At 47.6% G+C, this 15,379-nt stretch overlaps 1 protein-coding gene across 1 annotated transcript; it reads left to right on the top strand.

Moving 5' to 3' along the window:
* Positions 1-8,193: 8,193 nt before the first annotated feature.
* LOC119297793 (glucan endo-1,3-beta-glucosidase-like) lies at positions 8,194-9,781 on the top strand. The gene is made up of 2 exons (XM_037575440.1): positions 8,194-9,244; positions 9,324-9,781. Exons 1-2 carry the CDS (start codon positions 8,198-8,200, stop codon positions 9,456-9,458), a joined length of 1,182 nt encoding a protein of 393 aa, XP_037431337.1. The 5' UTR covers positions 8,194-8,197; the 3' UTR covers positions 9,459-9,781.
* The last annotated feature ends 5,598 nt before the right edge of the window (positions 9,782-15,379 follow it).

The raw sequence follows: 15,379 nt of genomic DNA, 5'->3' as shown, positions 1-15,379 counted from the left end.
CTCAATTGCAAACTTGGAAAGTTTCCGTTTACCTACCTCGGCCTCCCGATCGTAGAGAAGAAATGCTCGATTGCCGATTGGGAACCTCTCAACACTAAGGTGGCGGACCGGGTGTGTCCGTGGAGAGGTCGATTTATGTCTTCGGGGGCAAGACTAATCCTTACTAACTCCAGCCTCTCGTCCCTACCCATGTTTGCCATGGGTATGTTCTTGTTGGCTGATGGGGTCCACACGAAAATGGACACACCGCGGGCACATTTCTTTTGGGAAGGAGCGGGTCCAAAACGGAAGTACCACATGGTTAAGTGGCAAGCCGTATGTAGACCTAAAGCCCAGGGGGGCCTCGGGATCATCAACTCTAAGCTAATGAACATTGCACTTATGTGCAAGTGGATCTGGAAGCTGTCCCAGGGAGGGACCGGCCTCTGGATTGACCTCCTTCGTGCCAAGTACTTCCCGCATGGGAATTTCTTTGAGGCAACACCTCATGGGTCCCCCTTCTGGACCTCCATCCAATCCCTCAAACCATACTTCGCCAGGGGCGCGAGGTTCACGGTTAATAACGGCCGCTCCATACGGTTTTGGCACGACGTTTGGATCGGCCAGCAGCCTCTTTGGTCTGAGTTCACCCTTCTCTATTCCATCGCGGTTGAGCCCAACCAACTGGTCGCTTCGGCTCTTAGTACCTCTTCGCCTCCCATCTACTTCAGAAGGGAACTTTTGGGGCCGGAGCTGCCAGAGTGGGATCGCCTGCGGGCTCTGATAGCGAATGTGCGTTTGTCGGACTCCGCAGACGAGGTCTCTTGGAGACTTTCGGGCTCTGGCAGGTTCACTGTCAAGTCCCTGTATAGAGAGTTGTGCCGCGGCCATGCCCCTATGGCAGCCACGGGGCTTTCGAAGGCGCGAATCCCGCTAAAGATTAAGGTCTTCCTATGGCAATTATGCCAAGATCGCCTTCCTACCTCTATCAATATTGCTAAGCGCAATGGCCCTGCTTCCGGCCCTTGCGCTTTGTGTGATAACGCGGAAGATGCTGACCACGTTCACGCTCTGAGCTTGTGTCACCGGATAATGTGGACGTGTGCCTCGGCCATGCTATGGGCCTTATGGCATATTCGTAACAAGTTTACTATTGAGGGAGTGTTTCCCTCTCACCCCGCTGATGTTATTTTTAAATGCATCTTATTCTTGCAGCAGTGGGCACCGCTGGGAAGACAACAGGACGCTGATCTCCATCGACAAGCTATCGCACGTCTCCGCTCCGTGTACTCGGCGTGCCGAGCCCCGTCACCTCCGTTTGCTGCTTCATAGGGATGAGCAGCTCTTTTGGTCTTGGTTACCCTTGAGCCTGCGTGCTCGTTGGTTTGGCTGGCTATGCCATGTAATGCACTCTATTTCGTCGTCTTCGCCATTTTGGCATGCCTTAGAACATGGTTGCCTAGCTTCGGTTTCGTTCGTTTATTTGATTTGTTCCATTTATGCACGCTGCCTATGTTGAGGGCTTTATTAATTTAAAGCCGGACGTCTCTGACGTCTATGTTCTAAAATAAATAAATGCAATCGTGTGTTGCACAAGTGTCTTCAGAAGTTAGCTGAGACAAGAAGAGAGACTTCATATATATTAACCATGCAAACAGGTTATCACTATCCCACTATGTAAAATATTAGAAATAAAATTTCTGATTTTTATTTGTTTATTTTAGTAAAGCTGTAACAAAACGAAAAAATAATTAAAAAGATATTTTCATCCAAAGTAAATGGGGATGCTATGTTTGAGTTTCAACTAAATATTGTCCTGCCAAATATTTGGCTATCCAAATTATGGTACTACTCCATAGATTGACCAATGCGACAGGGCTACTTAATGCGACGGTGCACCTTTCTGAGGTGAATGCCGCTCTGGTCGATGGTGACGTCCCCAGCCTGTTTGCCAGTGCCAGGGAAGGCGACGAACCCGACACCGGGGGAGGGCAGCAGTGGCTTCTGCAAGAACACGTCGCACAATGGAGCAGCATAGCCAGAGAAGGCTACTTGGTCATCGGTGTGGTTGTTCGTCATCATCATTGTCCATGACGAGGAGGCGTTGATGGAGACATGATGAATCCAACTTGATGGGCTCAAGGGAGGGTATGCTGAAGCAAAGCCCCAAGTTAAATCAAACTCAAGGCACGAGATTATTCTCAGTCAACCCTCCTTCCATGTTGCTTCCCAATCCCATTACGCATCAATTCTACTAGAAGAATAAAAAGCCATACGCCTGGCTCCCGTTTCGAACTCAGAAAGTGCTTCCGAGTTGTGCATCAATGATCGATCAATTTCTAGAAAAGAAAAACAAGTGTGTCTGCATGCTATTGGCGGGTGAGCGAGTAGGTCGCGGACTCTCGGTGATGCATTGACACCGCTGCTGCATTGTGGCCGGTTTATATGATTGTGTAATGCATGGATGCTCCTATATATACTGATGACGTGTGGCATGACCCTTCAACCTATAAAATTCGGCCAACCTGAGACGCCTAGCCAGCTAGCGAGTAAAAAGGTGGGGAACTGGACGCAGAGTAATAAAATCTATTGCTTTGTGAATCAGCTAGTAATAAAATCTATTCACCCGTTGCATTTCGTGGTTTCTTCTTCTTCTTCTCTCTCTCTCTCTCTCCTTCTGCCTGAACTGAACTCACAGCGTGCATGGTTGATGAATTGCTAAGACGTATTACCTTGTACGGACTTGAAATAAAGCGACTGACTTGCATAACTAGGCCACTTCGATTCATACGATTTCAAAAACATGGAAATACAATAAACTCTGAAATCCCATAACAAGCCATATTTATTTTCACTAAATTGAATGAACTACTCACTGCACCATTTCAAAGTTTATTGTATTTTCCTCTTTTACATCACAGACATGTAGCATGGCTGACGCCTTGCGTACCTGTATGTATTTCAGCATGTTAAGTTGATGTTCTTTTCAGATTCCATCAGCCACTTTGATAGCAAAAGGAATATATTAAGACAGACAGCTATGAATTGTCAAAAAAAAAAAAAGACAGACAACGATGATGCATGCAGATGTGGTTGGTAAACAAAGTTTATCGCCTTACCAAGACGACATAGCATGGTCGGTAAACAACGTATATGTCTGGCCATAGATTTGGACTTGCTTGACTTTGCTCTTTGCCAACTTGTTTCCTTGTTTGTATGCATTGCTGTTAGCTATGTTCGTACTACTTATGCAGAGGTCGGGTGAATGCTCATTGTGCTTGTATTCTTTTAATGTTTCAGCTTGAGTCAATAAAATCCATCCTTTGTCGGAAAAAAAGTAGAGAGAGAAATATCAGTAGCAACATGAAGTAAGTAAAGTAATTACCCGCACATGCACTACACATCATGCATCTTCTCATCAGAGCTATGGTCAGTTGTTGACATGGATGGACCGGGGCTCGTCTCCCTCGTCCAAGATCCGTGTGCCGACGCCATGGGTCCTTTGCATCATCATGTTGTGAGGTTGCCACTAGCCTGGGTGGGGCTCGTGACTAGGAGGGTGTGCGACCTTGCCTCGCGTCACCATGGATCTCGGGCCTACCGGCTAGGAAGCCTATCCTTGCCAAGATCCGTAGCAAGACAAGGATAGTCATGTCTGGAAGGTGGTCGCGACCATGAGGACCATGGATGCCGCCATCCCTCTCGATGTTTGGGAGCCGGTCACTAGGGATGCCTATCCTAGCTACATTTTGTTTGTGGCAGGGTGGGACTGCCGCAATGTTTGTCCATGGCCAGATATGACTATGGCAATAGGCTGCGATTGATCTAGAGATTCCAATATGTTGTGGTGGCTTCCTCCGATGGCTGATGTGGGTGAAGTCTTGTGGTGGTGCGGGGGTCTTGGGCCCCGGGTGTTGAGGCGGCGACCCCTGGTATTGGGCTGCACATTTTTTAGCTCTCGATAAAGTGGTGTTGGTTGTGTTCCTTGGTCATTTACAAGCAGAGGTGTGCGGTGGCATGTGACCCTGTCAAGGTGTTAGAATAAATCTGAGGCATACCGTTGATCATTCAAGAACCAAGCAATCACACGAGCACGACATCGAGGTTTGTTAACGAGGTTCACCGATATGGCTACATCTCTAGATCTTGACTATGGACGCTCCTCCCCATGACACCGCTACAATACCGCACCCGGTTGCCCTGGACACCGGCACATGCCGCCGGCTTCCCCTACGTTCCGGTGCTATTATGTTGGCATAGGTTACATCGTGTGTCTACCCCCGCTATATATGAGAGGCCTAGGATACAAGTGTCCTATTAGGACACGACTCCATATCCTATCTAAACACAATACTACTCAGAGTCCAACTGTAACCTAACTTGTACACAATATTCGACACAACTCCAACAAACTCCACCTTGACGAATATCCTCCACCACCTTGAATTTGTCAATGCGTCAAACTTTCATGTACATTGGACTTGAGTTTATCCCATGAGTACCGCTGCTACTTCAAAGACTCCATGTGACTTCACCTGCAACTTGTAGTCCCTTTTTTTTCATGACCACAGGCAACACTCGAGCAAAATTAAGGTCCTTGTTACTCTAGTTTGTGCTCCCAACTTTCAGAGTATCCGTCCAACGCCTCACACACTGATCACTGACCTACATGAAAGTGAACAACTCTCATATTGGATGTCACACATAAGAATTACCTGAACTCAACATCACCGCTCCTTTCTCGACCGCATGTCTGAAACTTGAAGGAATTTCACCGTTGCTTGCAGTCATTCCGAGTCAAATTCGCAGTTGTCTCATCGCATGTATGACCACCAGAGCCCTGACCCGTCTCCATGTCCCGTGCATACCGCACGCCTCGCCGCTATTACCGCGTCGAGCCTCCGCTGTCCCGGTCGAGTCTCAAGGGTCGCAGACCCACACCACTCAACCCCCACTGCAGAGTACCACCGATCATCACCGACCGATGACGAGTTTCACGCTTCCATCAGACCACTGGTCTCCAGTCCGAATTACGTGCCACTCGCTTTTTTCTCGCTGAATAGGCTTCGACTCTCTGTCGATTTACGCCGTAGCCCCTCAATCAGCACCGAGTGAAGTCTTCCAAACTTCAGCTCCACCTTCAACATGACTCCATGGTGGTTTTACGTGCCACCCCACGCCTTGTCGACTCCAAGCTCTCATGTGCACCATCTTGAATCAACCCCGCGCCATAGCCTTTGTCGAAGGCACACAAGCACTCAGACCCGTGCCACGTGTTTCCACACCCAGAAGTCGGTCACCATCAGCATCACGCTCCTACGTCGTCTTCGCTGATCCCATCACCGTCTTCTGTACCAACCGACTTGCGTCGATCCGTCAGACTGCCTAGTCCGACCCAGCCGAACTAGTTCGACTGTATGACACGCTCAAGGCTCCCAAATCATCTTCCACGAATTCTCATCCATCACATGATACTTCCATCTTAGCTAACATGACTTTCCGCAACGCCTTCAAGCATCTCTGTTGTGCCAACAAATTTTTCATCCGTGTCTGCCATAACCCAAGGTTTTCAGTCCCGTCGAACTTCTTCACCTCAAACCCAGTACCCATTGGCACCATGGTTCTTCGTACAGCTGGCCCTGTGAAAAATTATCCGAGCTTTCCTCATGTGATGCCCAAGTACACAAGCAAAACCTGACGTGGTACACCCTCATGTACTAATAGCAATTCCAACCAAAGAAAATATTCTGGTAATCACGTGATGGCTCCATTTGCACAACTTCCAATGCGTGCTAATTGCTTTGCCTTGCCTGTGCTTTTCAATGTACGCATATCACGCTGGATTATCCTGCTGATGATCTGATCTGCTTGTCCGTGTCATATACTATGGAGACTCGGTCTCCTTTTGTTTCCAAACAAATCTCACGTAAGTACGCTCAACTCACACCCCTCGATCAGCGTCTCCACGAAACCAGCAGCACAGCCCGTTGCCTGGGCCTTCCCTGCGCTTCGGCAAGTCCCCCCCGCGTAGCTCACCTCTCCAGATGGGCCTCCTGCCATGGGCCGCAAGACGCCAGCGAGCCCAGCCACGCGTGCCATCTAACACTCGCCCGATCGATCCAACCAATCGATCGCCGCACGTAACGCGCACGCGAGCCTTCCGCTGGTTCGACGCCTGCCGCAACTCACCGATCCTGCCGCCGATTGTCGTAACTGCCGTGATGCTTCTGAGTTTTCGTCGACTTCCATGCCGCCCTATTGCTCCTTCGCGATCTTATCTGATCACAGCGACCCGACGGCTTCCAAAAGAATTCCCGATCGACCGTCGAATAGACTTCTTCGCATATCGTCTTTGCACCATCTCACAACGATCCATCCTTTAGATCAACAATCCAGCAACCTCTTGAAAACCTAGCTCATGATACCACTTGTTAGAATAAATCCAAGGCATACCGTTGATCATCCAAGGATCATGACACCGCTATAATATTGCACCCGGTCGCCTGGACACCGGCACATGGCGCCGGCTTCCCCTGCGTTCCGGTGCTATTATGTTGGCATAGGTTACATCGTGTGTCTACCCCCGCTATATATGAGAGGTCTAAGATACAAATGTCCTATTAAGACACGACTCCATATCCTATCTAAACACAATACTACTCAGAGTTCAATTGTAATCTAACTTGTACACAATATTCAACACAACTCCAACACAAGGAAGTTGTCATTGACGGTGAATTTCCCCTTCATCATTCTTAGTCCCCACCGGGGGCCATGGTAGCTTGTGTCCCTTTACCAAGGTGCATTAGAGTGTCAATCGAAAGCGTCATGCCCTAATTAACATCGATGGTGACGATGCTTGTAGGTGTCTTGTCCCTCTTGGAGGCGGACAGGCGGTGCATTGTTTTCCCTCCTCACCCCGTTAGCCATCACTCAGGGTGAAAACCATCCTTCCTGGGCAGACACAGTACAACTGGCACTCACATTGATGGGTGTCAATGATCCCTGATTGCGGCCGCATGTGCGGTTTGGCTTGGAGCTCCACTCGGCAACACCTTGGCTCCGACCGTGGCTAGCGGTCTCCTTTGCACCTACCTTCTACACGTGACTTGGAGCTCCTTTCAGCCCCAACTTAGCTCCGATGGCTAGCGGCCGTGTCTGCACCTAGTTTTTACATGCAACGACATCCTCTCTCTGTCCTTTATGCTTGCTGGTATGGTCGGCACTCCTCGGCCCTGAGCCACAGGGCAGAGGGTCTACTGCAGCGGCAGGTTGATGTTGATCATGTTGCGAAGTCTCGTGCTTTCCAGGTGGTGCATAGTTGCATGTCGTTATTGGCATTGGGTTTGTTTTGAGGTAGTCCGATCCCTCATGTACTTCTTCTCGTCGACAAGTTGGAGGCATCTAATAGTGCACTTTTGGTGCTTCAAAGTATAAGGAATGAACTTTCCGCTGTTGTGTTCCTAGCGCGGCAAGATTCTTGGCCGTGGGATCAATGTGTGCAGGAGCATTTGCATTCACGCAAGCAGGTGGGGAAGGAAAGAAACCAAAATAAAAATGATATGCAAACTAACCACTAGGCACGTTAATATTCGGTTATCACCTTTATCTTTGTATTGGCAAGAGATTCATAACTAGATTTTACTTGGATATGTTTTGATAAAAAAAAAACTGGACTCTAAAGTTGTCATTCCGAGATTATTGTACTTGGAATCGAATTGATACCAAAGTTGGCACTATAGGAAAGAGTAGTAACAAGAGGATCTCATCAAAACAAAGCCAAGCCAACCATTGAAGACCTATTGTATATTGAAGCAGCAAGTTAAGCATCAATATCATTGCTTTTTGTCACATCTGCATGCGTGCATAACCTAATGCCATATTGGTGCTATATTCCGGTCCTAGTAATAATCCAAGGAGGAAGGAGAGGTGCGGTGCGCTCGCGTAAGATTCCATTTCCGGGGGTGACATCTTAATTATGTGCTGCCTGCCTCGCGATGCCGGCCGTCCCTCCGGCCTTTGCTATAGCGATTGGACGACCGAAGCCCACACATGCGTTTGAAGATATCGGCTCCGTGCTTATGCATAGCTTCCTAGTATAGCTAGCTATAATTAGAGGGTCCTTAACAATAGCCCAAAATCCATTCTGGGCACCTCTCATGACCACCTATTTAGCTTGTGTCCGGCCGGCCATCTTCCAGCGGCACACCGGCTCACCATGGCGACCCCGCCAAGGCATGGTTGCATGCTCCGCGCGGAGGTGGTCATATGCGTATTCCTCGTCATAGCACCGTTCAGCGCGGCGATCGGTGTCAACTACGGTACCAATGGTGACAACCTTCCGTCGCCGGCCAAGGTTGCGGCATTCCTCGTGACCAGCACAAACATTGATCGTGTAAAGCTGTTTGACACCAACCCGGACATTGTTCGGGCCTTCGCCGGCACGGGCATCTCGGTAATAGTCACAGCAGGCAATGGCGACATCCCTGGCCTCGCCACCCAGACCGGCGCCGACTCATGGGTCGCTACCAACATCGCGCCATACTACCCCTCGACAGATATATCTCTCATCGCCGTGGGCAACGAGATCATGGACACGACCGACAAGAATCTCATCGGCAAGCTCGTCCCCGCCATGCAGATGCTCAAGGATGCGCTCGTCACGGCTGGCTACAACGAAATTCGTGTTTCCACGCCAAGCTCACTCAGCATCCTGGTAGACTCCCAGCTGCCGTCCGCGGCTCGGTTTCGCGACGTCTGGGATGACGCCATCTTCACGCCGATGCTCCAATTTCTCCGGCAGACCAAGTCGCCACTCATCGTGAACATGTACCCGTACTTTGGATACAACGGTGACACACTACCGTATGCACTGGCGCGGCCGAACCCTGGCGTGCTAGACACGGGTACGGGCATCACGTACACCAGCATGTTTGAGGCACAACTTGACTCGGTGTACTCGGCAATGAAGAAACTTGGGTTTGAGGACGTAGAGATCCTGGTGGGGGAGACCGGGTGGCCGACTAAGGTGATGGACGGGCAGATCGGCGTGAGCCAGGCCGAGGCAGCTGAGTACAACAAATATATCTTCCGTGAGGTTAGTTCCGGGTCAGGCACACCGCTCATGCCAAAGCGGAAGTTCGAGACGTACATATTCACGCTCTTCAACGAGGACCTCAAGCCCGGGCCCGTGGCTGAGCGAAATTTCGGGATGTTCCAGTCAGACTTCACGCCGATGTATGACATTGGCATCATGAAAGATTCGGTGAGCACGTACACGCGTTGCCCATGACGAGCACACACACAATGCAAGTTGTTCTGACGCACGTCCGTGTGTAATGCAGGTCAAAACAACACCAGCGCCAGCGTTGGTCGTCCCAGCGACGTCGCCGAAAGTGGCAGCAACGCCTATACTCGCCACTGCTGATGCGTTGGAGGCTGCAGTGCCTGCAAAGGTGAACGGCTCGAACAACGCCTAGGCGTCCGCGCCAGCATCGCCGCCAGGCAACAAATCCTTGACCAATGACAGGATGCCTATGCGTGCCCAGACGCTAGTTGACGCCTGACGGTCCACTTCTCTCGGATTTTGACAGGACACTTAGAGCATCTCTCAAAGATGTAAAACAGGAGATGTAAAAATTTACATTTTCAAAAATTATTTTATACTTCTCTAAAAAAGAGGCAACTTCAACAAAAGATGTACATTGGAGATGTAAAACAGCAACTCCAATAGGAGATGCAAATGGAGATGTAAAACTATACTTCAACTAGTACTTCATTTGAAACATGTAAATTCAAACACAGCAAATTCAACTACTAGTTCATTTCAAACATAATAATTAAACATAGTTCTAATTTAAAACATAAATTAAACGACTATTTCAACTAATTCGAGCTACTACATTCATCAAGTTATCGCTACTAGTACTAGTTCGAACTACTATTTGAACTACACCGAAGATGAAACTACTCCTCATCATGGGAGGTCGTGAACTGCTTCCAGAACTCATCCTTGCTTGGGTTGTTGCACCCCTCGTCCCCCTATGAGTCATCACAGTCCTCCTCTGAGTAGGGATGGCAATGGGGATACCTACAACATCCCCATCCCCATCTATTCCCTATCATCCCATCCCCATCCCCGTTTACATGACCAGGGATGAAATTTCCCCATACCCATGCCCCATCGGGGAACGGAGCCCCATTATGGTCCCCATCCCCATAAACAAATACTCATATACATAATATGACACCCTATAATCAACATACATACATGGTGTTTCCTTGTCCTGCTAATGTCTATCTAGATCATATTGACTTCTTGGTCATGGTGGCAGCTGAGGTGAGGATGTGAGATAGGTTTAAGGTTTTTTTCAGAGCTTCTTTTGTCTTCGCAAGTTTGTTTGTGAATATTTTAAGGTTGGCTGTAGTATCACAGTTACTAACCGGGTGAAAGGGCATTTCCCTACTTTATGTTTTGGATGATGATGACAACCCTTTGTGGTCTAAACGTGTGCTATATGTTTCAGGTTCTCGATGCTTAGGCTTACATCGGATTGCTATTACCTCTCGAAGGAAAAGATCGAAGACGTGTCCTCTACGTTTTTATTTTCTTTGGTCGTAGAGTACCCGTACTATCAAGAGGGAATCCTCATTAGGAAGCTCTGGGGGAATCAGTTCACGTACACTTTTCTCACCCTCTCTTTGCCTTCCTCAGGTGTGTGTGAGAGAGAGTTTTCCTTGCCTCTTCCCCTCTTTCCTGCTCACTGTTTCTGCCCAGCGGTTGTACCGCTCTCTGGAGCGGTTGTACCGCTGGGTCTTGTCGCTCACCAGCTTTTGCTCGAGCGGTTGTACCGCTGTCTTCGGGTGGTGGTACCGCCACCATGCTCTGCAACAGCTAGGGCGGTGGTTCCGTCAATGTACCACTCAAGTACCGCTCTCGCCTCTGGTTTGATGCTGTTCTTGGGCGGTAGTGGCCCGGTTGGTCCGGCCGTTCCATGATGACTGGTACCACCGGTGGTCCGAGCGGTTCTTCCGCTCAGAACTTAGCCGCCCAAGAGCTCAAGGCCATGCGGTTGTTCCGGCCAGGCACCGCCCAAGTACCGGTCAAGCTCCTGTTTTGATGCGGTGGTTGTGCGGTAGCCAGGCGGTTAGTCCGGTTATCTTTCTTAGCCGGTACTACCGCCCGCCTGTCCGGTTGTATCGCTTGGTAGGGTTCTGCTGTTACACCGTGAGTCCCGGTTGTACCAGGACGAGGACCGGTTGTACCGCCGCAGTGCAAAAACGCAGTAACGGTTGGAATTGTGGGGAGACTATTTAAGGGGGCTTCTACCACCTACCACTCCTACCTTTGACCTCTCTCACTCCACCATTGATGCCCTTCAAGCTCTCTTGCCCGATCTCTCTCTCTCTAGCCACTCAAACTAGTTGATTTGCTAGGGATTGAAGGAGGAGACCTAGATCTACACTTCCACCAAAGGATATTTGGTTCCCCCATACTTTCTTGTGTGAATTTTGTTACTCTTGGGTGTTTGAGCACCCTAGATGGTTGAGGTCACCTCGGAGCCATATTCCATTATGGTGAAGCTTCATGGTTTTGTTGGGAGCCTCCAATTAAGTTGTGGAGAGAGCCCCAACCTTGTTTGCAAAGCTTCGGTAGCCGCCTTCAAGGGCACCAATAGTGGAATCACGGCATCTCGCATTATGTGAGGGCGTGAGGAGAATACGGTGGCCCTAGTGGCTTCTTGGGGAGCATTGTTCCTCCACACCGCTCCAACAGAGATGTACTTCCTCTCAAAGGGAAGGAACTTCGGCAACACATCCTCGTCTTCACCATCTGCACTCTTGGTTATCTCGTGCCTTTATTTAAGCAAGCTTACTTGTTTCATATCTCTTGCTTGCTTGTGTACCTATCCTCGTTGCATCATATAGGTTGCTCACCTAGTTGCATTTCTAGACAACCTATTTTGATGCAAAGTTTAACTTGTTAAAGAAAAGCTAAAAATTGTTAGTTGCCTATTCACCCCCCTCTAGTCAACCATATCGATCCTTTCACCGGGTCCCCGATGGGTATTGGATCTGGGGAATAGGATATCATCCCCATCCCCATTGTACCCTATGGGGAATAAAATAGTTTGGTAAATATCCCCATGGGGATGTTTTTCACCCATCCCCACCCCCTAATAGATGAAATCCCCACGAGTTTGGCGGGTATGGGGACCCGTTGCCATCCCTACCTCCGAGGACTCGGCGGGGATCACCGTCAAGGGGCCGGCCTCATTCTCCTTCTTCCGCTCAGCGTTGCGCTTCCAGAAGTACTCCTGCTCGGCCTGACCATACTCTAGATTCTCCTGCACGAACCTCGCCATCGCGTCCTTGTCACTATCGCCGGGACCAAGGACAATGGCCGGCATCCTGTTTGGCTTCTTCTTCTTCGGTATCTCCCCATCCGAATGCCCTGTGGCACGAGCATCTATGCATCCGCGCGGGTCTCGAGCTCCAGGAAGTTGAGGTTTGTCTTGGGCCTTCCAGCATGCCACACCTCCACATCGTAGGCACGCGTGGCCTCGTGGATGGTGGGGTGGGTGCCGAGTCAGAAGCGACGGCTTGCAGGTGCTGATTCAGAGTTCGAATTTATGAATGTTAAATTTACCGAGCAAAGACCCTTTAACTATTTGAGTTCTCCTACTAGAAATGTAGAACATGAGAATAAGGAATTAATGAGATAAGATTTTGAAGAATTGATTAAAAGGCATTTGGGAATTAAAGATGACAACACTTGAAACAATGTCTTACGTCTAGCTAGAGGCATAAAAAAATTGCGCTTGTTGGGAGGCAACTCAATATATCTAGTTCCTTTTTTCTTTTTATTTTCTATTTTTGTGTGTTGACACAATTATTCTTCTGCTATGATTTTTTGATGTTTTAGTTAGTGTTTGTGCCAAGTAAAGCCTTTGGGACGATTTGATTTTGTGAAAAAACAGAAACTTTTACGCTTAGTCCAGGAATTCATAAAAATCACTAGAACGTGCTTTTGATCTGACTTCGATACACATGATTAATATAGAAATTCCCCATGTTATCCTAATTGTCAGAATGTTTAGAGTTCCAGAAGTATGATCATTATGCAGATCTTTACAGACTTTCTATCTTAGACAGATTCTGTTTTTTGTTGCATAGTTTGCTTGTTTTGATGAATCTATGGATTATATCGGGGGTATAAGTCATGGAGAAGTTGGAATGCAGTAGGTATTATGCAATAATAAAATATTAATGGGTTTATAACAGTATCTAAAGTTTATGATTTGCTTGTTATACTAACGGATCTCACGAGGTTTTAGTTGAGTTTTGTGTGCTGAAGTTTTCATGTTTTGGGTGAGATCATGATGGATGAAGGAATAAGGAGCGGCAAGACACTAAGCTTGTGGATGCCCTAGGCATCGCCAGGTAATATTTAAGGAAGACCAAGCGCCTAAGCTTGGGGATGCCCTGGATGGCATCCCCTCTTTTGTCAACAAACCATTAGTATATCTGGAGCTATATTTTTATTCGTCACATGATATGAGTTTTACTTGGAGCATCTTGCGACATAGTAGTTTTCACTTTATTTGCTTCTTAGTTTGCCGCAATCATCTTTTGTTGTACACACCCTCTGAGAGGGACACACTGTTGGTGTCAAAACCGACAGATCTCGGGTAGGGGGTCCCAAGCTGCGTGTCATGGATCGATGGGTAACAGGAGACAGGGGACACGGTGTTTACCCAGGTTTGGGCCCTCTTAATGGAGGTAATACCCTACTTCCTGCTTGATTGATCTTGATGAATATAGAGATTACAAGAGTTGATCTACCTCGAGATCATATGTTATGGTCTAAAATCTAAGGGTATAATGAATAGTATCATAATGATCTAGCATATCCCCTACCGACTAGCCCGGCCTCGACTTATATAATGTACCAGAGGCCTAGGATAACAAGAGTCCTAGTCGAATACGTCGGTAGAGAAGAGTCCTTGTCTTGATCACCAAGTCTTGTGGAATCTTCCTCGTGCATGCATCGGTTATCCGAACTGGCCCATGAGTAAACAGCCATGGGGGTCCTCGGCCCAATCCAACTGATCAGGAGACGACGTGGTGAGTACCCCCTAGTCCAGGATACCGTCACACACATTTATTCGTGATTTGTTAGAATATTCTATGAGGTTCATTTATATCTTTTGAGCTAGGCAGTTGCTCTAGTGTTTCAGTTATATCCTTTTAAGCATTTGATAAATAGTAATGACAATATGCACTTGTTATGAAAGTGGTCCTAATATGGTATGAAAGTGGTCCTAACTATTATATGATTGATTCTGTGGAAGAGTTTTGCGATATTAAGGTAGTGATATGTGGGAGGTACTAGTGAATGATTCTGGTTTAGTAAGAATATTGGTGTTCAGATTTGTTAGGTGATGAAGTTGGAGCATGATTTATTATTGATTGTCTTCCTTATGAGTGGCGGTCGGGTACAAGCGATGGTCTTTTCCTACCAATCTATTCCCCTAGGGGCATGCATAGTAGTACTTTGCTTCGAGTGCTGATGGACTTTTGCAATAAGTCCGTGAGCTCTTTATGACTAGTGTGAGTCCATGGATTATACACACTCTTACCTTTCCGCATGTGTATAGCCCTTTCTCACCTTGAGAGTTGGTGCAAACTTTGCCGGTGCATCCAAATCCCGCAATATCATACGTTCTATCACACATAAGCCTCCTTTTATCTTCCTCAAAACAACCATCATACCTAACTATTATGGCATTCCCATACCCGTTTCGAGATATATTACCATGCAACTTCCACCATTCTGTTTATATGACACACATCTCCATTGTCATATTGTTTTGCATGATCATATAGCTCAAATAGTATTTGTGGCTCAGCCACCGTTCATCATTTTTATACATGCTACGCTAGATCATTGCACATCTTGGTACACTGCCAGAGGCATATAGAGCCATATTTTTCTAATTATTGAGATGTAAGTAAATCAAAAGTGTGATGATCATCATGTTAGAGCATTGTCCTAGTGAGGAATGGATGATGGAGACTATGATTACCCCACAAGTCGGGATGAGCAATTGAATAAAAAAAGAGGTCAAAGAGCCCATGAAAAAAATGAGAGAAAAAGAGAGAAGGGGCAATGTTAATATCCTTTTCACACTTGTGCTTCAAAGTAGCACCATATTTTTCATATGGAGAGTCTCCTGAGTTGTCACTTTTATATACTAGTGGAATTTTTATTATTATAGAACTTGGCTTTTATATTCCGATGATGGGCTTCCTCAAATGCCCGAGGTCTTCATGAGAAAGCAAGTTCGCTGCACACCCACTTCGTTTTCAGTTTGAGCTTTCATACACTTATAGCTCA

The sequence above is a fragment of the Triticum dicoccoides genome, chromosome 5A (genome assembly GCF_002162155.2).
Source record: "Triticum dicoccoides isolate Atlit2015 ecotype Zavitan chromosome 5A, WEW_v2.0, whole genome shotgun sequence".
Taxonomy (NCBI): domain Eukaryota; kingdom Viridiplantae; phylum Streptophyta; class Magnoliopsida; order Poales; family Poaceae; genus Triticum; species Triticum dicoccoides.
The sequence above is the reverse complement of the archived record's forward strand: the minus strand, read 5'-3'. Positions and strand labels throughout refer to the sequence as shown.

Coding starts and splice junctions, on each gene's coding strand:
- LOC119297793 (XM_037575440.1), top strand. CDS start 8,198: ATGGCGACCCCGCCAAGGCATGGTTGCATGCTCCGCGCGGAGGTGGTC. Junction 9,245..9,323: donor TTGGCATCATGAAAGATTCG/GTGAGCACGTAC, acceptor TGTGTAATGCAG/GTCAAAACAACACCAGCGCC.